General features: G+C 47.3%; 1 protein-coding gene and 1 pseudogene across 1 annotated transcript in view; one reads left to right on the forward strand and one right to left on the reverse strand.

Annotated features, from left to right (window-relative positions):
- The window catches only part of Gtf2f2 (general transcription factor IIF subunit 2), a 123,088-nt gene extending 117,391 nt beyond the window's left edge, over positions 1-5,697 (forward strand). Inside the window, exon 8 of the mRNA XM_057786339.1 lies at positions 4,970-5,697. Coding sequence (XP_057642322.1) covers positions 4,970-5,089 — 120 coding nt within the window. The 3' untranslated portion in view covers positions 5,090-5,697. The remainder of the gene's footprint in view (positions 1-4,969) is intronic.
- A 14,969-nt stretch (positions 5,698-20,666) lies between these two features.
- On the reverse strand, positions 20,667-20,765 carry LOC130885393 (U6 spliceosomal RNA; annotated as a pseudogene).
- Positions 20,766-24,732: the final 3,967 nt, after the last annotated feature.

Consider the following 24,732-nt stretch of genomic DNA (forward strand, 5'->3'; position numbering starts at 1 on the left):
CACACCGAAAATTCTGTTTATGACACCCTTCCTCCTGTGCCACCCTCTTATAAGACACACAATTCACATGTGCCACCTGCGGCACACAGATCTGCATACTGGGCATTTGATGTAAACTTGTGGGGCCAACTTTGTGACTAGAAGTCACACAGGGTCTGTGATTTACTTAGGGAAAGCGTCAGTAGCTGTAATCTACTCCCTGTCAGAGCTGTTCTTAATCACATCAGCTGATTTATTATTATGTAAATATTGCTTATCACTGAAATGTCTGATGAAATGAAATGCAGCTCAGGCCTCTGAGGTTGGCAGAGCTGGAGAAGGAAAGACCTGGGTAGAGTTGGGTGACAGAAACAGAGGAAGCCACGAGTTACTTGCACCTTGTCCTAGGTTTGAGGGAAGTCTGGAAGTCCGCTGGCTGATCCTGACTTGTTAGTCACCACAAATAGAAAGCCCGTTGTCCTGACCCTCTAGCTCCTGTGGTCACAGAAGCTATGGCACTTGGTCCTCCTTTGCTCTGCTTCAGTCGCTGTCGCTTCCCTCCCACACATGCCTCTGATAAGCACTGAGGCCGAACCATATCTGAATGACATGCTGCATCATGGCCTGCACTAATGAGAAACAGCCTGCTCCCGTGTGACACACGAAGCTCTACCTGTTTCTGGCGTCCTTTTGGAAATGGAGGCATTGAGGTGAGGAAAGGAAATTGGAAAGTCACTCAGGTTTTAAGTGTGTACTTCTTTCTGCAACAGAATTACTGTCAGTTAAAATGATCCAGTCCCCATCCTCAAAGACCTTTACAGCTACACAGGCAGGGCAGCAGCGGCCCTTCCCAGCGCTCTCTCACTGTGCTTGCCTGTATTGCAGTGTCTCCACCTGGCCCAGTCTGCAAGGAAGACGAAGGTTCTGTCCCACTTCAGTGGCGGAGTAAATGCTGGAATGGATAACAAAGGGCATGATTTTAACAGTTTCCAATCATGTAAAACTTTTAACATTACCTCTCTTGGTTCACTCTCTCACCAGCAATATTATGTAGTCTGGTGTGCTTTCCTGCACACAACTACAGCACAGTTTTTTTTTTTTTTTTTTAACGAATGTCACACTCAACTTCAGGTATTGCAGCTCACTCAGGTTTGCTCTCCAGCTGGTCACCACCTACTGACTCGAGTAGTGCACCGGCGTCTGTGATGTACATGGAGGCCTGGCACATGGAAAAAGATGAGGGAAACGTGCAGAGAATACAACCCTTGAGTCAGTCCAAGCACAGAGACTCGAAACTGGGTTTTTAGAGAAAGTTTAAAGGAGGACGGCCTGTCGTGGAAGGATGGGCAGTGTGGAATGCAGCTCTGTGGCTGAGGTGACTGCTGAGGAAGACTGCTCTGCAGAAGTGGCATTGAAGCCTAAGTGTAAGGATGAAAGGTTGAGATGAGGGACGGGTAAGCACTCCAAGGAGCAGGTACCTAGCATGGAGAACTCAGAAGCATGTAGCCAGAGAATGGCAAGTGGGCAGCAAGGCTAGCAGAGTGGGTGCCCCTGAAGGAATTTGAGAAGAGACTTGCAGGCCAGGAGACATCTTTGAAACACCTCACTGTTGTCTGTGGTGCTGCCTAGTTTTATATCAACTTGGCAGAAGCTGGGGTCTTCTGAAAGGAAGGACCCTCAATTGAGAAAGTCTCTGTAAGATCCGGCTGTAGGGCATTTTCTTAATTAGTGCTTGATGTGTTTAGGTAGACTTTTTTGTCATGGCCTTTGGCTCCCCAATAAACACACAGAGACTTAATTCTAAATGCTCAGCTTATAGCTTAAACTTGTTCTAACTGGCTCTTACAACTTAAATTAAGCCATATTTTTTATCTTAAAAGTTCTATATGTTGGGGCTGGAGAGATGGCTCAGAGGTTAAGAGCACTGCCTGCTCTTCCAAAGGTCCTGAGTTCAGTTCCCAGCAATCATATGGTGGCTCACAACCATCTGTAATGGGGTCTGGTGCCCTCTTCTGGCCTGCAGGCCTACATGGAAGGAATGCTCTGTATACATAATAAATAAATATTTTTTTTAAAAAAAGTTCTACATGTTTGTTTGGCTCATGGTTAGTTATCTCATTTTCATACGTCCTACTTCCTCTGTTGGGCTCCAAACTCCTCTGACTCCACCCTTCTTCATCCCAGCATTCTCTCTGCCCCAAAAATTGATCCACAGCAAATGTAGGAAGGCCCAGCCTATTGTGGGTGGTGCCATCCCTGGACTGGTTGGTCCTGGACTTTGTAAGAGAGCAGGCTGAGCAAGCCAGTAAGCAGTACCCCTCGATGGCCTCTGCATTGACTTCTGCCTCCAGGTTCCTGCCCCTTCTGAATTTCTGTCCTTACTTCCTTCAGTGATGGACTAAGATGCGGAAGGGTAAGTCACATAAACCCTTTCCTCCCCGAGTTGCTTTGGTTATGTTTCATCACAGCAATAATAACTAGCTGGAATCTCTAGCCACATCTCCCTTTGGGATTTTCCTGAACATGCTTTTCCCTGTCGCTACTACTTCCTCACCAAACGCTTGCCTGCTCCCTTGCCAGGCCCTTTCGTTGGGTTGGAGTAAAGTGTCTTGTGATTTGAAGGAGATCTGAAAGCACCACCCTGCAGAGTCGTGGTCTGGTCCAGGGTCATGGTTCTGATTCTGCTTTGTTACTGACCAGGTCGGTGGGCAGTGCTATCTTGTCCCCTTATCGTCACAATAAGTTCATGTACGACTGCATTGCCAATGAAGGGGACAGTGTGGGAACAACCGGTTTGTAGAGCGAAGACTTTGTCATTTAGGTTGTGGGCCTCTCACGGCTGAGCCAGCTCTCCATCCCTGTGCAGACATTCTTACCGCTCCATGCCGGACCCTTTCCTGGTTTTCTGTTTCCTTGGCCTAGGTTATAGGTAGGTGCGCAACCTGAAGTCAAGAGCTGCTTCCCTCTGCTGCTGGTGCTTGCTGTTTGCGTGTGGCCCCACTGTGCTGCATCTCCAACTGTGCCATTGTGCAACAGCAGCATCCTAGCAGCCTTACAACAAACCGTTCTCTGGAATCCTACAAAGATGTCATTCTTGGCACCTAAACTCGGATCATTTGTGCCTAACCCTTCATTCTCCATTTATGAATCCAGTTAATTAGAAAGTAGTTTATGAACAGTGTCCCATTTTTCAAGTGTAATTTGAAACAGCAGATGGCAGACATGCACATCACCTGCATGCCCAAGCCTTTATGCTTACTCATGTACACTCCATTCCTTTATGCTTACTCATGCACTCTCCATTCCTTTAGCAAAGCCAACTATAGAAGGTGTGGGAGGCAGACAAACCACCTGGGGAACCCAGGACTCGGTTGGTTCATTGCTGCCCCCTGCTGGGGCCTGTTTGCTGGCATGGGAAGGCTGTCCAGGAGACAGATGCTAAGCCTTCTGAGGACCTTCATGAGCTCTAGTTTTCTGCTGTTGAATTTCTAAGTGGCAGCCTACCCCTGACTTAATGAATTGTGCTGTATTATTCCAAATCAGCCTGGATAGCAATTTGACTGTTTGGTAACCTGTAGTGCCCCGCACTGGTTCAGAGTGCCAGAGCAGCAGCAGCCTTAAAGCAGATAGGGTGGAGCTTCTGAGTAGTTGGACAAATCTGCTAGGGGCTGGGCCAAAGGCAGACTTCTCTTGCCTGTCGTGGTGGAACATGACTCTAAAACCAATGCTCTCAGGGAAACAGAGGAAGGAAGAAGGGAGATTTGAGGGTCAGCCTACACAGCTTAATGAGACCTTGCCCCAAAAAGCAAGGACAAGTCTGGGTGTGGTGACACTCTAGAAACTGAGACAGGCAGATCTCTACTAGTTTAGGGCCAGCCTGGTCTACATTTGCAGGTATATAGTCAGACCCTGTTTGTAAGGGGAGGGGGCATAGTGGCATAGACCTTTAATCCCAGTACTCTGAAAGCAGAAATTGTGGGTTTCTGTCTATTTGAAGCTAGCTGGGCATACACACACTGGGGCTTACTAAAGATCCACACACAATGTGGTTTGGGTAGTATTGTACACAGTACAAACATTATCTAGGCAGGAGCCCCTCAGCCACTAGTGATTGATTTTCCTGTAGCAGAACACATCACTTGTGAATAATTAACTTTTTTCTCTTCTTAGGAACTACTGTAATTTGTATTGGTCAGTTTATAGTGGGTGCTTCAGTGGGCTTTGGCAAACAGGCTGAGTTTTGTAGTACACTTAGCACAGTCATAATTTCCATGACTCCAGTAATCATTTGGTAAGCAGTTCTCAGAGATATAAATAGTAAGCCGAGCATAAGGAGCCTGGGCCCTCATAGCTTCAGTATTCTCCTTATTCTTCGTCCTCTCCCTGCTTCAGCGGGCTCGGGCAGCACACAGATCATACCTGTCCTTATTCTACAGGAAACGGTGTTCTGGAACTGAGTTTAGAGCCATCTCACTTGGATGGGTGTGGCTCTCAATTTTAATCCCAGCACTCAGGAAGCTCATGGAACTCTGGGAGTTGAGACCTGTCTGGCTTACCTATGGGGTCTGACCAGTCAAGACTGCATGATGAGATCTAGTCTTTAAAAGAAGAAAACCCATCGTAGAAGTGGGAATTTTAGATGCTTGTCATCTGCTTGTTTCCTGACTGTGACGTCATTCCTACAGGATGTGTCGTGTGTGTGTGTGTGCTCCTAAACCGCTGAATGCGGTCTGGACTGAGTCCTTTAAGCCACTGAAGTCACCACTTACATGTGTTTCCTCTAACTCATTTTCTTTATTCAGGACTCCCAGGCCTTTGATACACATGGTTGTGTGCATGGGGTGTGCCTTACAGAGCTGTTGAACCTCTTCATAGGAAACCCCACTTGGGTTTAAGAACCATAATTTCTGTTTCTTGTATTTAGTGTATTTCATTTTAAGTTTTATTTTCTGCCTTGATGATCTCTTCTGTGGCACTTTTTGTTTTTTAGGGATACCTGAAAGAAATATTAAAAGAAATCGGCATTCAGAATGTAAAAGGGATTCACAAGAATACATGGGAGCTGAAGCCAGAATACAGGCATTACCAAGCAGAAGAGAAGAGTGACTGAGGAGCTGGCACAGTTAAGGGTTGCCATAGGCCAGCGGCTCACATCACGTGCTGACCGCCTGCAGCAACAACTCAGAGACAACAGTCCTGCAGCTCCTCTCAATAAACTGTTAAAGCTGGAAGTCCATAGCGTTTCTTAAGTGCTTTTTGAAGAGAAAGATGTTATTTATAGACTAAACTTGTGTTAACTATAGTATTCGGCTGGACATGCTAGCGCATGCATGTGTCCAACACCCAGGAGGCTGAGGCAGGAAGATGATGCTGGTATACACAGCAAGACCCTCCCCCACAAAAGAAAAAAGTTTCCATGGTATGGATAGGGGTTGGGAATTAAAACTGCTTTTGTTTTTAGGGTTAACTTTTCAAGAATAAGTCGGATATTTCCTCAATGAAAATTGTATCTCTGCAGAACTAACCTAACATAAGATCCAAAAGGAAGGAGAAAAGATTGGTTGGGGTGGGGGGGGCAATCAACTACAGAGACTGTTCAGGGACCACAGAATCCAAGTTCCTTTTTCTGAAACTGAAGGAGAATTTGTCTCCTCAGAAGTAATGTTCACCTTCAAGCATACATTAATAAAGGGACCTGTTCACTTTGTACTGAATGGCAACTTTTATCACTGGCTTATTTTACCCTTATGATATTGGTAAGAGAAACAGTCAAAACTGGATGTTAATGTTCCTTTTGTTTACTTTTAAAATAAGAAAATCTGGGCTGAGAGCGGTTATGGGCACACACTGATCTTGCAGAGGATGGGAGGTTGGTTCCCAGGACTCTCTTAGAGTGGCTCGCAGCTGCCTTTAACCCCAGCTCCAAAGGATCTGTGATCCTCAGGCATCGACACATACATTCTCACAGACACATAAATGAAAAACATTTTTTTAAAGATTTATTTATTATATATACAGTATTCTGGCATGTAGGGTACCAGATCTCATTACAGGTGTTGTGAGCCACCATGTGGTTGCTGGGAATTGAACTCAGGACCTCTGGAAGAGCAGTCAGTACTCCCAACCTCTGAGCCATCTCTCCAGCCCATAAAAAATTAGGGCTGGAGAGATGGCTCAGCACTGGCTACTCTTCCAGAGGACCCAGGTTCAATTTCCAGCACCCACAGGGCAGCTCACAACTGTCTGTAACTCCAGCGCATATAAAATAAAAATAAATAATTTTAAAAAGAAAAAAATTTTAAATCTCTTAATAATAATTGAAAATTAAATACCTTTCTGTTTCAAGATAATTTTCTCTAATCAGATATAAGCTCCTCGGAGCCTGGCTCTGGTCTGAGAAATTTTTTTTTAATTTATTTATTTATTACGTACACAACATTCCTTCTATGTATGTTTGCATGCCAGAAGAGGACACCAGATCTCATTATAGATGGCTGTGAGCCTCCATGTGGTTGCTGGGAATTGAACTCAGGACCTCTGGAAGAGCAGTCAGTACTCCTAACCTTTGAGCCATCTCTCCAGCCCCTGGTCTGAGAATTTTACTTCCCATTTTGCAGACAAGGTCTGACCCTTGGCTTTCATATTCCATTGCCAACAGTTGGGGCCAGAAGGTGAAGCAGCTGAGGTAGGCACCGTTTCCTAGAGCAGCAAATGACCTGCTCTCGTCGTCTTTGATTGTGGGTGGAGCAGTCCATGCACACTGTGAGTTCCTTCTGGACAGAATGCCATGTGTTGAAGTAGCTCAAAGTCACACCTGCAAACCAGCAAAGTAGACACCCAGAAAAGTCACTTAGCACGTGTGCATTTTATCCTTCACTCTGGATGTCTGCAGCCAAGCCATACAAATGCCGGGAATGGAAGAATGATTAGAGCAAGGACATAATTTATTAAAAGAGGGAACTTAGCTGGTGGTGGTGGCACACGCCTTTAATCCCAGCACTCAGGAGGCAGAGGCAGGTAGATGGATCTCTGTGAGTTCTAAAAACAAAAAGGAGAAAGGAAGAAAGAGAATATACATTATTCGCTTTTAGTGGCATATCACCAGAATGCTGAGGTTGGTGCTACTGTCCTCTCCACTATAAGACACAAGCCTGCTAAGGAAGGCCATCTTAGTGCCTACCCTCCCTCAGCTGTCTTGCCTTGTTCTGATGCAGGAGCCAGTGTGCTCTGCCCTGTCTCTACTTTTTAAAAACCTTCATGCCTGTATCCATTGTTTACATCCATGCAGACTTGCACTCCGCCCACCTCTGGGTAGTCCAGAAACCCGTGGTGGTGGCATGGTAACTGAAGAACTTCGTGTGCCGGGTAGGTTTTAGAGTGTGTGCCTTCCACAGAACGTGTTGGTTTTGCTCTATGCTACTTCCCTGAAACACGAGGCTGCCCTCCCCAGCTCAGTCTGCTTTTGCAGATGTTGGTATTGCCATGAGCTCACAAATAGAAGACAGAGTTGGAAATTACACTGGACAGGAGGGCCTCTCCCGTCTCATCTCTGGCTACCATTTCAGATGTTCTGTACCAGCCTCAGCCTGTTAGCTGCTCTGCCAGCCATGCAGTCAGTGGGATGTCCAGAAGCCTGACTTGACCTCCATGAGTGCTCTGGGGTAGGAGAACTTCCCAGAGACAGCACAGCCCCGGAGGGAGCAGAGTCAGGAACACAGCATCTGGGAAACAGGAGCAGAGCCCTTCCTCCCCTTGCTGTTAACCGGCTGGGAAGAGCGAAGGTGAGTTCCAGGAGGACACACAAACGGAACGGCAGCAGACCATACAGGTTCTAGACCACCAGTGATACCATCCCCAGGACATCAGTAAGCCCTCACTCAGGTGTGGACCTCCAAAGAGACAGCACTGTGGCCTGAATTTCAAAAATCAGTACTGCTCTTTGCACAGTGATGCTAAAGGGGGGCCCTTTCGGTTGTGTGTTTTACCAGTATGTTCGTCATACAAAAACATTGGCATCAAAAAACTACAAAAGGACCGTTCAGATTCAGTAACAAACTACATGGTTTAAAATGGGCAATAGAGGTAAGCATGCGTTTCTTGAAGGGTTGGGTCAGCAGCACATGAAAAGCTGCCCAACAATCAGTGGTAACTCGAGAGACAAAATTAAGACATCCCCATCTCCTCCGAAAACATGCCACAAGCCTGCTGGATAGGTAAAAACCTCCCTGTGGAACCCCGGCAGTATTCGGGTGCTAGTGAACAAAGAGAGTGGCCAGAACTCAAGACACTGTCCCTGGTCCTGCAGGATGATGCGGCTCTTGAAAAGAATTTGCAAGCTTCTAACAGATGAACATGGCAACCCTGAAGTCCTGCTACTAGGAAGTGAAGATGCATGTGTTTAGAAACCTGTAGGTTTAACTTCAATCACCAAACCCTGGAAGCCACTCAGATATGCACCAGACAGTAGATCAGACTGCGGAATAGTCAGGCAGTGGGTCTCTTCCCAGAGTGAAGATGAAGGACTCCTGCAACTGGAGGGGTCTCTGCTACATTTGATGTGACCACCCACTGTGTGCTTCCATCTATCATCTGCAAGAGCAGAATAGGAGGGGAAAAAGTAGGCCAGTATTTCTATGGAGTACCCTGGGGGCTTACTGGGAAGACAAGGAACTTTGGGCAATGAAAATGCTCATTGCCTTTGTGATTATATGATGTGTATAAAAGTTTGATCTGTGTGTTTAAAAGGTGCCTTATTACAGATAAGCCTTGTCAGCTGTAATGACATATGCCTGTAATCCCCACAGAGGGTAAACTGAGGCTAAAGGGAGGGGAAAACATGGTTTTGACCTACTTTATTTCATGTGCGTGAGAGAGACTAGGGAGTTAGCCCGGCCTGTGCACATTAGTCGTGTTCTCCACGGTGCACTCAGTATCCCAGACAGGCCTGGAGCTTTGGGTCATCTCATCGCAGCTTCCTGGCTAGCTAGGGGTGTAGGCCTGTACCACAAGGCCCTGGTCAAACTGACTGTTGACTGAGTTTTCTGTCCTGCCCAGTTCCCACAGTCATTAAGTCCCAAAGAAATCACACAGAGGTCTACATTAGTCTACATTATTTATAAACTGATTGGCCTAGTATCTCAGGTTTATTAACTCTTACAACTTACATTACCATTATTCTTATCTGTGTTAGCCACGTGGCTCGATACCTTATTTGGCAGGGCAATTGCATCTTTCTGCTTCTGTGGCTGGGACAGGATTGCAGAATCTGCTTCCTTCTTCCCAGAATTCTCCTGTTCTCATTGACCCACCTCTCCTTCCTGTCTGATTGTCCCACCTATACTTCCTGCCTGGCTACTGACCAATAGCATTTATTTAAAATATTGTCCCACACCAACTGACTTTCAAAATTAAATCAAGTGAAAACTGGAACAAATGTCCATTAACATGAAAGGTTAAAAGTGGTCTATGTAATGGACTGTCTGTAGCGGTCTAAAGAATGTGGTATATTGTTGTGAACTGACAGAATTTCCTGTATTTAAATAGAACAATGTTAAGGGCTAGAGAGATGGCTCAAAGGTTAGGAGCACTTGTTGCTCTTACAGAGGATCCAGGTTTGGTTCATAACACCTAACCATAACCCCAATTCCAGAGGACTGGATGTGATGCCTTCTGACTACCAGACACACATGTAAGGAAAAAGGCAAAACACTCATACATGTAAAATAAAATAGGAAAATTTAACAAATTTAAATTGTGGGTGATTGAAATTCTGCATAATGTAAGCAGGATACACTTTTTTTAAAAACACTTTTTGTAAGATGCTGGTTATGGTAATAAAAATAAAACTAGCTATTTTTATGATGTGAGCGTAGATGTTTGTGAACACATAAGAAAATGCCAAGGGAAACATACCTAACTTCTAGTACTACCTGTGGGGGAGACAGGAACAGAGAGCAAAATGGTGCCACTCTCGCTGAGTCTTGTAGGAGACTGCTTGTTCCCAGGCCGCCCTGCAGCTCAGACCAAAATAATCCCACAGAAACTGTATTATTTAAAACACTGCTTGGCCCATTGGCTCTAGCTTCTTATAGGCTAACTATTATATCTTAATTTAAACCATTTCTAGTAATCTGTGTCACCACAAGGCTGTGGCTTACCAGGTAAAGTTCTGGTGTCCGTGTCTGGCGGGGTTACATGGCCTCTCTCTGACTCTGCCTTCTTTCTCCCAGCATTCAGTTTAGTTTCCCCGCCTAGCTCTACTCTACCCCATCAGGCCAACCCAGTTTCTTTATCAATCAATGGTATTCACAGCATACAGAGGAGAATCCCACATCAGAGTCTGTGCCTTGAAACTGTATTTATTGTGTGTTTGTGTGCATGTGTGTGTGTCTCCAAATTCAAAGGGAGACTGTGCCTCTAAAAGTTAGATTAAGGCTAGTCCAAGAAATGCATGAGGTTCCATTTCTCCCTACCTGGACTTACAGCAAGAAGATACCTCAAATCCTGCCATCAAGCAAGACCCTCCAGAGGACTGAGTATTGGGGAAGAGGATAGACATGATTCACTGGACTTTCAGGAAGTTTCACATGTGTGTTTTGAGCTTCACACAAACCAGGACCCAACAGATGGAGTCTCTATGTTCCCACTCTGCACTGGTTTGCCTGTTGCCCTGGTATATTTTCCTAGGATTAATATTGATAAATTCCACCCTTTCCAAAGGGAAGACCGTGCCTGGGCATAGTTTTAATTCCATTTAAAGAACAGCCACAAAAGGCCCGCAGTAGAGTGGAGCATTTATGTGCCACTTTGGTCAAACCAGGAGAAACCCAGCTCTGCCTTGATTTGCCAGGTATTTGAGAAAAATAATCCCAAGAAAACAGGAAGCAACTGGAATAGAAACTGAGGACATGGACACTGAAGTAGAGAGACCAAGGACATGGACACTGGAGTAGACAGAGACCGAGGACAGGGACACTGGAGTAGAGACTGAGGACAGGGACACTGGAGTAGAGACCGGGGACACGGACACTGGAGTAGAGACCGAGGACACGGACACTGGAGTAGAGACCGGGGACACGGACACTGGAGTAGAGACTGAGGAACACGGACACTGGAGTAGAGACTGAGGACACTGGAGTAGAGACTGAGGACACGGACACTGGAGTAGAGACCGAGGACACTGGAGTAGAGACCGAGGACACGGACACTGGAGTAGAGACCGGGGACACGCACACTGGAGTAGAGACCGGGGACACGGACACTGGAGTAGAGACCGGGGACACGGACACTGGAGTAGAGACTGAGGACACTGGAGTAGAGACTGAGGACACGGACACTGGAGTAGAGACCGAGGACACAGACACTGGAGTAGACAGAGACCGAGGACACGGACACTGGAGTAGAGACCGAGGACACGGACACTGGAGTAGAGACCGAGGACACGGACACTGGAGTAGAGACCGGGGACACGGACACTGGAGTAGAGACCGGGGACACGGACACTGGAGTAGAGACCGGGGACAGGGACACTGGAGTAGAGACCAGGGACACGGACACTGGAGTAGACAGAGACCGAGGACACGGACACTGGAGTAAAGACCGAGGACAGGGACACTGGAGTAGAGACCGAGGACAGGGACACTGGAGTAGAGACCGGGGACACGGACACTGGAGTAGACAGAGACCGAGGACACGGACACTGGAGTAGACAGAGACCGAGGACACGAACACTGGAGTAAAGACCGAGGACAGGGACACTGGAGTAGAGACCGAGGACAGGGACACTGGAGTAGAGACCGAGGACACGGACACTGGAGTAGAGACTGAGGACACTGGAGTAGAGACCGGGGACAGGGACACTGGAGTAGAGACCGGGGACAGGGACACTGGAGTAGACAGAGACTGAGGACACGGACACTGGAGTAGACAGAGACTGAGGACACGGACACTGGAGTAGAGAGACCGAGAACACGGACACCAGAGTAGACTTAGAGAGAGGCTGAGAACACCCAGACAGTGGAGTGTGGGATAAGGGAAAAGGCTGTATCTAAGCAACAGACAGTAAAATAATGTCTTGCCTGATGATGCATGCCTCTAACCACCATACTCTGGATGCAGAAACAAGTGGATCTCTGATTTGGATGCCAGCCTGGTCTACATAGCATGTTTCAGGCTAGCCAGGGCTACCATAATGAGATCCGTTTCAAAAGGTTGGAATAGGGCTGTCAAAGGCAGCGTGTGTTGGTCGTGGAGCTGGAAGACTAAGGCTCGAACTCAAGTCAAAGCTTTTGACTATTGCCAGCCCTCAGTGTTCCCACTCCTGTTTCTGTCTTGTGGAACCTGAGACAGTGGGGCCAATACATCTCTGCTGCACGCAGTTGGTTTTAGCAGCAAAGACGTCTCCACTGACAGAAAGTGTAATGGCTGTTCACGGAGAAAAAGGTTGCAGAGTGGCTACAAGAGGTGTATTCTGTTCCAGTGTAGCCATGGAGGGAGGAGGGAGGAAGGGAGGGAGAGAAGGAGAGCTGGCTTTTCTATCCTGTTCGAAAGGAAAGCTTCAACACTCTCAGACAGCATTGGCAGGTGGAACCTTAACAGCGTCAAACAGCCAGCTCTGCGATCACATTCTGTTAAACCACCTACACAGATCCATCGGAAAGTCAAGCAAGCCTTAGCTCGCAAGCTTAATAAGTTGAAATGAAACACTCCTACGTGTGAGTTCGAGTTGCACATGCTTGTGTTGCCAATGGGCGCCAGGGAGTCGACGGGGCAGGGACAGCAAAGAAAACCGTGATAGTTTTGTTTGCTCTTTGAGACCGTCTTGCTATAGTGCCCAGGTAGCCCTGAATTCCCGCGCCCATGTCAAACTCCTGCCTCAACCTTCAGAAGTGGGAGTACGTGGAATTGAACCGCAGGCTTCACACAGGCCAAGCGTGCGCTCCACCACTGGTCTGCATTCCCTGCCCTCAGGGTCACATGAAATAATAGTTCAAATGGCTCCTTTCAGTCAGTTTCGGCTGGATCCTCCTGAGGGAAAGCACAGGTGTTGATCAAGGTTAGGGTATCGTGTACGCCAGAAAAGAAGCCGGGACATCACAGCCAGTGTTTCACGGGCTCCAAACAAACAGATGGATGTCTGTACCGAATGTTTCCCATAGCACTGCTGCCAGTCACACAAGATGGAGATGCTCCAGCCTGAGGGAAGCGGTTAGGTGGAGGCTGATCAAAGGTTACCTTTGCTCTCTGGAGAGTGTCTTGGTTACTGTCCTGCTGCTGTGAAGAGACACCATGACCAAGACAACGAAAGCATGTAGTTGGGGGCTTGCTTACAGTTTGAGAGGTTTAATTGGTTATCACTGCAGAAGCATGGCAACAGTCATTGTGCCATGAGCTACATGCCGGTACGTCTGCCAGCTGAGAGAGAACTGGGCCTAGCATGGGCTTTTGAGATCTCAAAGTCCACCCTGAGTGGCACACCTCCTCCAACAAGGCCACACCTCCCAATCATTTTCATAGTTAGGTCCACTCCCTGGCAACCAAGCATTCAACTACATACACCTGTGAGGATCATTCTTATGCCACCACAGGGACATTAATAAAGTTAGTTTCTAATATCCTCTTCGTTTTATAACTGGTTCAAACCTGACCTGCAGAAGGCTTTGCTGTGTGCTCTCAACCAAAGACTGCACATGGTCAAGGCCCTGCTCTAACATATCTGCATCCCGCTGAGATCAGAAAGCCAGAACCGGACAGGCACTTGACTTCTAGGGAATGGCCCCTCCCCACGTGGCTCTGCAGCATCGCTTGTCCCCTCCTGCTTCTGCACCATTTCACATTGCCCCCAAATGTTTGTCTCTGTCACACAGTAGCCTCTTGGTCCCATCCGGCTCAAGGATCCTCCAAGTTTGTTTGTTTGTTGAGGGTTGGGAAGAGAGGAAAATAACTATCAAGTTGGCTTAAAGGTATTCATCTCAGAAGCTGGGCATGGTGGTGCACAATTTAACCCTAGCACTCACTAAGCAGAGAAATTGGTTATCTGTGAGTTCCAGGACAGCCAGAGCGACATCGTGAGACCCTGTCCTGGAACTGGCCACCCTCTCAGGCCACGTAGCTGATCACGTAGCTCAACACAGCTGAGCTTGTTCATCACCAACTAGACGGTTGTTCATCGTCCACTAGACTACTAGGTGTCGGTTGTTCATCATCAACTAGACTACTAAGTGTCGGTTGTTCATCGTCAGCTAGACTACTAAGTGTCGGTTGATGGGGGCTTTTACGGTTGTGGACAGCTCAAGGCTTTCCTGGAGCAACTCAGTGGCACTTCCACGACCCCACGTCCCTGGGAACTCAAGCGGGAACCCACGCTGACAGTGCGAACCTTGACAGCTTAGCAAGTCTTCCTTGGCTGATTAAAGAAAGGTCACACCTTTGGTCCAGCGTTAGGGAGGCAGAAGTGAGTGGATCTCTGAGTTCGAGGTCAGCCTGGTCTGCAGAGTGAGTTCCAGGACAGCCAAGACTATAAACAGAGAAAAACCAAACCAAAGCCAACGAGAAAAAAAAGAAAGGAGACAAGTGTTCCAGGGCTACACCAAGAAGTTGCATCCTGACAAGTTTGTCACAATTTGAAAAGAGCTCTAATTCAGCCCGGCCCAGCAACAGTGTTGACTAAAGCATGGCGTTTCCCTCATGCTGGGGTGGCTGCCTAGATGTCGCCATTCCATATCAAATTGCGCTTTCCTGGCCAGGGAACAGATCCAAAGCCAAAACTCAGTACAGTTTCTGCGGAGTGTGAAGCATGTTCACACCCCCCTAACATCAAAACATTGAGTCAAGCCTATTCGCAACAGCACCAGAAGGGGAGAGGAGGATGTGAGAGGCTTGACTCAGTGCCTGTCACAGAGTGGACAGCCAGGAAACGTCCGGTGTGGAAGCTGCTTCCCGAGCTGGGTAACCTGCCGCTCACAGGTCACATTTAGTCATTTCTCACGGGAAATGGCTGAAAATCCACTCACAGATGACAAAGCAAGACCAAGGAAACCCAGTGCTGGCATAAAATATACATATAAACATATATCTATCTATCTATATAGATAGATAGATGTTTATATATATGTGTGTGTGTATATATCTACACACACATTTATATACACACACATATATGATGATCAAACAGACCTAATAGTAACTCCAGCTTGGGATGGAAGATACTCAAAAGGCTTAAAGCCCCAGCTCCCTGTTTGAGAGCCCTATGAGTTCAGGTACCTCTGTGATTGGGTTCCCCTGCCCTACACCCAATGCCACTAGCGCCACTAAACACATCCTGTCAGTCTCTTCTAGCCAGCCCTGCAGTTCCCACCTCTTGACTGTCACTTTCCCAGATTGTAGCTGGAGGTAATTTCCTGTGGAAGAAAAAAATGGAGCACTTGCCCCATGTATGTCTCTTCTGTTAGTCAGGTTACCGATGTCACGGTTCCTTCTCTGACTGCATCTACTCCAGTCTGCTCAATCTCCAAGGTCTGTTGTGGATCTCTGAGGAGTGGAGAGCACTGGACAAGATGGCGCGGCCTCTTCTCACTCCTGAGAAGGCAAGTACTTCAGCCACGGCCAGCCCCGTGCACACTAGGATCCATCCCGTTAAAAGGTAGAGGACGGGGCCAGTCAGATGGCTCAGTGGGTAAAGGTACTTGCCTGCTGACCTGAGTGTGAACCTCAAGACCCACACGGTGAAGGGAAAGAACCAGCTCCACGGGTTGTTCTGTGGCCTTCACTTATGTGCCATGGCTCGGGTATGAACATATGTGCACATAAAATGTCATTTTAAAAAAATAGAAGGGTGTTTGATGCCGGATTCCTGCCAAGTATGCACCTTAGTGTCCGCAGCAAACAAGGGGAAGTCTCTGAACTAGCGAGACCTACAAGGAACTGGGAACATTCTGTTTTGCTGCAACAAGTGGTATTCTGGTCCACTCAGCATGTCACCTAGATTACAAAGGGGAAGGAAAGAGGGTGTGCTGGGCCAGCCAAAAACAGCTCAAAATAGGTCAGGTCCCATTTAGAGCAAATAAGAAGAACCAAAAGAAATCGGGTCAGAAATAACCAGTTTCATGATTATTGTAAACCTAACTCCTAATCTCACTACTTCATCATATATAAATAATGCAAGCCATACTGAATCTCAAAACTTAAGATTATAAGGCTGGAGAGATGGCCCACTGGTTGAGAGCATATACTGCTCTTCCAGAGGAGCACAGCTGGGGTCCCACCACCCGCATTGGGTGGCTCACATCTGCCTGAACTCTGCCTCCAGGAGTTCCAGCACTGTCTTCTAACCTCCGAGAGCACCTGCACAATTACATGCACACACACACACACACACACACACACACACGATCTAATCTAGATGGGAAGTAGAAAAAGACAAGATCTCCTGAGTAAATTGGGAGCATGGGGATCATGGGAGAGGGCAGAAGGGGAAGAGGGAGGAAGAAAAGCTCAATAAAAACAATTGAAAAATAAAACTACAATTTGTTTTTTGGAAAATAGACAGCATTGGGGCTGGAGAAATGACTCAGTGGTTAAGAGCACTGGTTGCTCTTGTAGAGAATCTGGGTTCCGTTCCCAGGGAACACCTAGCAGCTCATAACCATCTGTAACTCCAGTTGCAGGGGATCTCGTGCTCCAGGGCACTGGGCATGCCTGTGGGGCACAGACATACATATAGGAAGACACCCAAACACAAAAATACATTTAAAAAACTTTTTTCTTTGTTTTTTATTTATTTATTTATTATTGAGACTGGGTTTCTCTGTGAGTTCGAGGCCAGCCTGGTCTACAGAGCAAGTTCCAGGACAGCCAGGACTATATAGTGAGAACATGTCTCAAAGGGGAGAAAGAAGACATATCTTGAAAGTGGATTGGTGGTTTTGGGTGGAGGAACTACTGAGAGGAGAGAGTTAAGGGTGAGGGAGGACAGCGGTGGGCAAATATCAGCAATATACAATGATGCATACATTAAAATGCCATAGAAAACGGTTTGAAACAGTAAGCCTTTAATGTCAGCATCTCAGAAAGCTGAATCAGAAGGAATATGAATTCAAGGCCAGCTGGGGCTAAATAGCAAGACTGGGATGTTGGTAGAGTGCTTGCCTAACGTAAGAATTCCTGTATTTGATCTTGAGTACTGCTTAAAACATGGTGGTCCATGCCTGCAATCATAGCACTTGGGAGGAGGAGAGTCAGTCCAGTCATCCGCTGTAAAGAGGGTTCAAGGTCAGGCTAGGTTACAGGGGACCCTATCTCAAAGGAAGGAAGGGATGTGTATCTATTTTAATCCTTGTTTTTATTTCTGTAGCAAAGTACCTAATGCCCAGTAATTCGTGAATAATAGAAATTTGCTTCTCAGTATTGGAAGCTTGTTGTACAGGATGAAGCTACCAGCAGAGTGGATGCCTGGCAAGGACTCTGTCTCCTCAAGATGGCACCTTGCTAGTGTCCTCACCTGGCACCAGACTAGCAGGTCAGAAACAGTCTCAACTAGTTCCTTTCTGCCCTCTGCCCTTCTAACCGTCACTTCCCGAGAACCCCACTCCTTATAGGCACTAGCATGGGAGTCAAGTTAGAACATGAATGGGAGAACATATCCAAACCATAGTGATGCGCATTGTAAGAAACTGGGAAAGTATAGTAAAGGCAGCAAAAATCGCCCACTACATCTTGTCATAAGGATTAACCTCTGGTGGGGGAGTGGGGCGGGAGACAAGGCTCAGTGGTTAAGAGCACTGGTTGCTCTTCCAGAGAGGACCCAGGTTCAATTCCCATCACCTACATGGTATCTAATGGCTGTTATGTGTAACTCCAGACCCAGAGTTCTTGACACCCTCCTCTGTAATGGTTTAGATAAAATGGTGCCGTTCCCCGAGGGGCATCAGTGGGCCAATGGGGGGCAGCCAGGTCCCACCACCCAAGGCCTCTGTGGGTCCCAGGCGGGAGGGAGGTGGCAGGTGAGAGATCTCGGTGGGTCTGCGGGGCAGCCGGTCCCACGAGGAGCCACTGTGGGTGAGATGGATAGATGTCATGCAGAGAAGATGGGTATAGTTTATTTAGTGGGTTATGGGAGGGAAGGGGAAAGGTATCATTTCGCTCCACATTTGCAACTATCTGTATGCCCAGATCCACGTCCCCCCAAAACCAACAAGAAGACCAAGTCCCATATGTAAAAGCAAAGAGCCTTTATTTTATACAAGTCCGCAAACTTGGTTTCTCTGTGAGTCCAATATATTGGAATAATCAGAGACTCACAAGCTCAGTTAGAGTTGTGTTTTTATAGTAGAAAAGATGGGGGTGAGGGATTTCTAAGATTCAGGACCCCTGATTGGCTGGCATTTGTCTAGGAGCGAGCTGGTGAGTGTGTGCTGGCAGGTGACCCTATCTACAATAGTTGGAACGTTAGGGATTTCTTTTGGATGGTCTGTTCCTGGGTGGTGGTCGAGTAATCTCAGTTTGTGGCCCTTTCTGCAACCAGGTATTGCCTCAGGGTAAACTACTGAGACTCAGGTCCCCATTAAACTGATTCCTACCCTGACAGGAAGTTAAGAACGTCCTTCGGGTGGTCTGATCCTATTAAGCTTATCCCCGCTGAGTCTTACACTATCTTCTCCTCACAGCCAGGGTACACTCCTGAAAGGGGCGCAAGCAACAGCACAGGGAAATCCCCGCGACACTGGCCACTGCAGCTTTGTAGAAAGCGAAGCAGAACACGACCAACACGGAGCCAGCAAACACTCCGGTGTTGGTCTGCAGAGGAACGCTGAGAGAAGTCAGGGCACATCAGCACCCTAGCTCAGTAACGGCAGATAAGAAAGGGGGGCGGAGCAATGGCTCGGCGCCTAAAGCCCTGGGCCTCACTCAGGCTCGCCCACCCCATCCGTGGGACCCTCTGGAGCTACCGTTGGTCAGGACTGACTTCATCAGTCCTAAACCCTTTCCATTTTCTCCTTTGCATCTTCAAAATTTATGTCCTAAGAGGTTTTTTCTCCTTTTCCCTAAAAATTTTTAATTAAATGTTTTCCTTTCCAGGCATTCTTGTTCTTTTGTTTCCCTTGCTTCTAGATGCCCTGCCTCTGTGGATCTCTCTGACAATGCTCATTAGAAAGAGGCCATTCTTCCCTTATGTCCCTGAATAACGTCGATTTTCTGTTTGTTCATCTCAGCCCTCGCCTTTCGCGCTAAAGGCTTTGTTGATGATTCTTGCCGATTTGTTCACAATTTCTTTGAAACAAGGAAATGAGATGTTTAATGAGGAGTTCTGTCTGGAGGGAAGGATTTGTCATCAACAGACTTTGCCTTGAGGTCAACAGTGGGAACCTGGCCATGGTTCAGGGGATCCTGAAATGCCAGCATATGGAGGATTTAAATTTGGGAGATCACACTTTCTCATTGCCCCTATTTTTCCCCCAAAGAGTTTACTCAACTTCTTTAAACAGAAAACTATGCTGGGATGGTGGTGGTGCACACCTTTAATCCCAGCACTTGAGAGGCAGAGGCAGGAGGATCTCTGTGAGTTCGAGGCCAGCCTGGTCTACAAGAGGTAGTTTCAGGACAGGCTCCAAAGCTACAGAGAAACCCTCTGTCTTGGGTAGGAGGGGGGCACAGAAAACTATTACTGTCATGTTTTATATTTTTTGGCCTGAAGATAAGCACCTGGGTGAAGCCACCTCTGCATGTCAGTGCTATTTCATGTCCGTTTATGGGCCACCTAAATGGGGTCAGGCACCCGCTTGGGACTAGTGGTTACAGTACATATGTTGTCCCTGCTCTACAGTTAGCAGATAGATCGACCGCCTCACAACTGGCCCTGCAAGTACTGCTCACGCTATATTCCAAAGCATTAGAGACAGTCATGCAGCCAAAGGGAAGAGGAGAGCACTCTGAGGCTCGGGGATCTCCAGCTAAAACCGTATGTTCTTAGCCGCCGTAATCAGCTGCCCTGCCTGGCCCTGTGCTGATGCAGGAAGACGGCGTGGAGCAGCTTCGCTCACCTCACCCCTGCCTTCAGTGCTCACAGGAGAGGCTTGGGTGCTAGTCTTCCATTGGGGGTGGGGGAGGCATGTTTATACAGCAGGGTTTACGTGTATCTGTGAGTATGTATGTACACGTGGAGACCAACTCTGGGTGCCATTGCACAGGCTCTGTCCCCCCTTGCTTTTCTTCTTTTTTGAGTCAAAGTCCCACTATGTGGGCCTGCTTGGCCTGGCCTGGAACTCACTACAAAGCTCAGGCTGATCTTAAGCTCAGAGGTCTACCTGCCTCTGCTCCCTGGCGCCGAGAGGCCCACACTCTTGCTTTCAGAGTTGGAATCTCCCACCCAGAGTTTCACCATTAGACCGGGCTGGCTGGAAAAGCCCAGGGGTCTTCCTGTGTCTGCCTCCCCGCACAGGGATTGTGAGCATGCACCACCACACCCTGCTTTTTAACATGGCTCTGGAGAGGGAATTCAGGTCCCCATGCCTGCACGGAAAGGACTTTACCACCTAACCCATCTCCCCAGCCCCATTACAGGCCACACACAAAAGCTATAGCATCTTGGTGTTAGAGGAAGTCGCTTTGCTATTAGCTGCTATTGAGTTATTCTGATTCTTCATCCTCGAAAACAACCAGATTCCTCCGTGATGTTAAGTTTGACAGACACTTTTATCTATGAAATAATTACAAATTTGTATGTCATGTTTGTGCAGGGCCCCTGCTAATCTCTGTGAGGTTCCCCTTTTAGTATATCCTGCCGGAGCAAGCACAAGCTTGACTTTCTTGAAGCTTGACACAGAACGTTCAGCTGGCAGACACTTTCTACTGAAGGTCATTGCGTTCCCGAAGCCAGCCTTCTCTCTCTCTCTCTCTCTCTCTCTCTCTCTCTCTCTCTCTCTCTCTCTGTTGCTGCAGAGTCGGTATCGTGCTGGAATCAATGGCACCTGAGCATGACCACAGCTGCTGACTGAAGTCAAGGCTCTCCCCTGAGTGACAGTCAGAAACATTCTCTTTGCTTTTTAATATCATCCAAGGTCACTCTGGTTAGAACTCTGAGTTCATAGCCGTTCCCCAGTTCTGGGGTGGCTTAAACCCTTTGCTTTGATCCCCTGGAGAAAAAAATAATCTAAGAATTACCCCAGCTACCCTTCAGAGTTGGCCAGCATCGGGTCACGCAAGGGAAGTCTTGGGTTGTTCATTATACAGCGAGGTGACTCAGAAGCTGACTTCTGTTGATTTTTATTGTGCAGTATAACTCACTGTGGGCTAGGAGGGGACAGCATGCAGAAAGAAATGGGAAATGTTCCCACCCAGAGGGAGGTGACTGGTTCTCCCTATCACATTGCTGTCATGATTCTGAAGGAAAGATGACCTTAATAATGTGTGTTCTGCTAAAGTCAGGACAGAACGGGACTTTAAAGAGCACTTGCTGTTCTTGCAGAGGACCCGGGTTTAATTCCCAGCACCCACATGGTGACTCACAACTGTATGTAATTACAGTTCTAGGGGATCCGAGGCCTCCTTCTGACCTCCAAGGGTACCAGGCACGCATGTGGTGCACATGCAGACAAAACACACATAAGATAAAATAAAATTTAATTTTTTAAAAAAGATAGGACATGCCCTCAACACACATCTCAAGAGATTGCTTGCTAGTCCTCTGAGTAACTGTACTCATAGGAACTAAATCGCTGGCATGCTTTTTTTTAATATTTATTTATTATATATACACTTTCCAGAATACAGTGCCAGATCTCATTACAGATGGTTGTGAGCCACCATGTGGTTGCTGGGAATTGAACTCAGGACCTCTGGAAGAGCAGCTAGTGCTCTTAACCCCTGAGCCATCTCTCCAGCCCCTGGCATGCTTTTTTCTCTTTCTTTTTTTTTTTTAAATTGTTATGACAGTTATTTATTTATTTATTTATTTATTATGTATACAATATTCTGTCTGTATGCCTGAAGGCCAGAAGAGGGCGCCAGACCTCTTTACAGATGGTTGTGAGCCACCATGTGGTTGCTGGGAATTGAACTCAGGACCTTTGGAAGAGCAGGCAATGCTCTTAACCACTGAGCCATCTCTCCAGCACCGCTTTTTTTCCTCTTTCTAATGTTTTGTTTTTAGAATGCACCATGTAGCCCAGGCTGACCTCAAACTCAGCAATTCTGCTTCAGCTTCCCAAGAGCTAGGATTCTCCTGGAAGCGGCTGCTGCAGCCCAGACAGTCAGAAGATTGCAGCTGCTCGTCCCTGAAACTTCCTGAAAGAGAAACCTGAGCTGACGCTGCTGGCTGACACCGCCACTGGCGGGCACCACCCCGGATCGGGACCCACAAAACCTCAAATGATGTTTGTTGTTTTAAAACAAGAGTTATTTTGTAACACTAGTATATAATTAATACAGTGAGTCATGGTAAACAAGATGCAAGCAATTAGCATATACTTCAAAATAAAAGCTACTTGCTTTGAATTCTTTTTACTTTATTGCTCATACAGATATGTGTGTGTGTCTGTGTGTGTTTATTGGGGGTGCAATTCGTCACAGTGTGTGTGTGTTTAGGTCAGGGACATCTTTCAACTGAAAGTTCTCTGCCCATGGGTTCAGAATGTCAAATGAAAGTTGTCAGGCTTGGTAGCAAGCACTTTTGCCTGAAGAGTGATCTCACCACCAGCCCCAGAATTTACATATATGTATGTGTGTATATGCATATATGTATATAAAGTGCGTGTGTGCATGCGTGTGCAGGCGCACATATTGAGATGGCACAGGTGTGGAGGTTAGAGGCCACTCTCTCATGGATCCAGGAACGGAGCTCGGGTAGGCAGGCCTGTATGCTAGCCTATATCCACTGTCCTCTCTCTGCCCCTATGCAGAATTTTTTACCTTACAATACATGATTAATAGGGGCTAATTTCACTCACCACCCTCCTCATGGGTATACACCTCCACACTCTTCATTCATGATTCCATGGGTTGTAACTTGGCCATTGCTTAAGAACCCCAGGGAGCAGGACAAATTGAGAGGCAACAGCAAACTACACCTTAAAAATAAGGTGTGGTGGCACACGCCTTTAATCCCAGCACTCGGGGCAGAGGTGGGAGGATCTCTGTGAGTTCGAGGCCAGCCTGGTCTACAAGAGCTAGTTCCAGGACAGGCTCCAAAGCCACAGAGAAACCCTGTCTCTAAAAAAAAAACAAACCAAGTCAAGAATTTAGAATCCAGCTGTGAGCACTGGGCCTGCCATCCTCCAATTCCTACCAGTGAACCTCGGGTTCTCAGTATCTTAGTGTCGTCGTGCCCCGTCCGTCCGCGCGCGCGTGCGTGCGTGCGTGTGCGTGTGTGTGTTTGTGTGATGTGTGTCCTTTCCAGCCTCCAGGTCCCCAAGAAATCCTCCTGTCCAAGCCCTTTTGTGCTTGGCTTCTTCAGGCAGCAAGCTTGAGCTCCCTCTGCTGGCCTTCTGGTGAAGTACATCACCCAAAGCGACAGGGCCCCGCCCTTTTAAAAAGGGAGGCACGTACAGAGTTAATGTCATGAAATGGTTTTCCCTTACACACACGGTACATGCAGAAACTGGAAGTATGGTGTCCGAAAATGAAGAAACAGCCACCTATGCGCTCATTTCCTTACGCATTTATCTGGAGGTTGATAGAGAGCAAACCATAGGTTATTATTGGCTGTTCAAATTTTAATAAGATTACAGTCTCATCGCCCAGTTTAATTCCCCTGGGAAGGCTCAGAAAATAAATTGCAAAGCTCCTTAAATTTTGCTTGAGAGCTAGAGTACCAGAATTGACGCATCTCTTCTCACGTTTTTCTGTTGCTCTTGTCAGAACCCTGGGACGTGATTTCTGGTCGCAAATCTCAATTTGTTCACCCTCTCTCATCTAGAAACCCCACCGTTCCATCATGGCTGACTTTCCCCTTCCTTAGGGGTAGGAAAGAGCAGCAACAATAGAAACAGTGTAATAGCCACGGGAGACAATTTAGACACACTGCAGACGCGTGGACGAGGAGTCTCAGCTAAAGAAAGTTCTGGGGTGTCTCCTCTATGACTCACACCGTGGCTTCTTAAGTCTCTACAGAGAACAAACGCAAGGGAAACCCCTCCTAGCCGCTTTGGCTATCTTGAATAAATTAATAACAGACTTGGACCAAACATAAAGACCCCAACAGAGCCACTTCCCTTCACAAAGGAATATTCGGTTCTTTTCTGCTTTTAACAGCGAGACTACCTTCCCCTCCACTTAGGCGTTTCAACGATGATATGCAGGCAGAATTCATTTACTTTGTACCACCTGCCTTTGATTGCAGATTTTTCACCTGGATGGATTTTAGCAACATCAAGTTACATTGCTAAGCAACGGGCCAGACCTGGGCTCCTCCAGCAGGAGTGGGTCAGGCTCCTGTTTCACAAGGAAACGTCACTGGACTGAGAAGAGGCTCTTTCGGCTTCCATTCTCTTCTTTCCCTGAGCGGCTCCCAGTGTGGACCCACAGACACCTTCATAGGTCTCAGGGCCACTCGTCTCAACAGGCGCCCCCTCCAGGCGACTCTCCATCACTGAACACCAGGAGAGGCCAAAAGAAGGTCATAAAGCTGAGAACCACACATCGTCTTTTAGGGTCCATTTCTCTCTCTCCACCAGACCAAAGTCAGCTTGTTTATGAAACAGCTGCTCCTGCAGTGGCCCACACTCTGTCGTCAGGCAGTACCGCCTCTTGTCGTCCCCGGAA

Source organism: Chionomys nivalis, chromosome 12 (assembly GCF_950005125.1).
Source record: "Chionomys nivalis chromosome 12, mChiNiv1.1, whole genome shotgun sequence".
NCBI lineage: Eukaryota > Metazoa > Chordata > Mammalia > Rodentia > Cricetidae > Chionomys > Chionomys nivalis.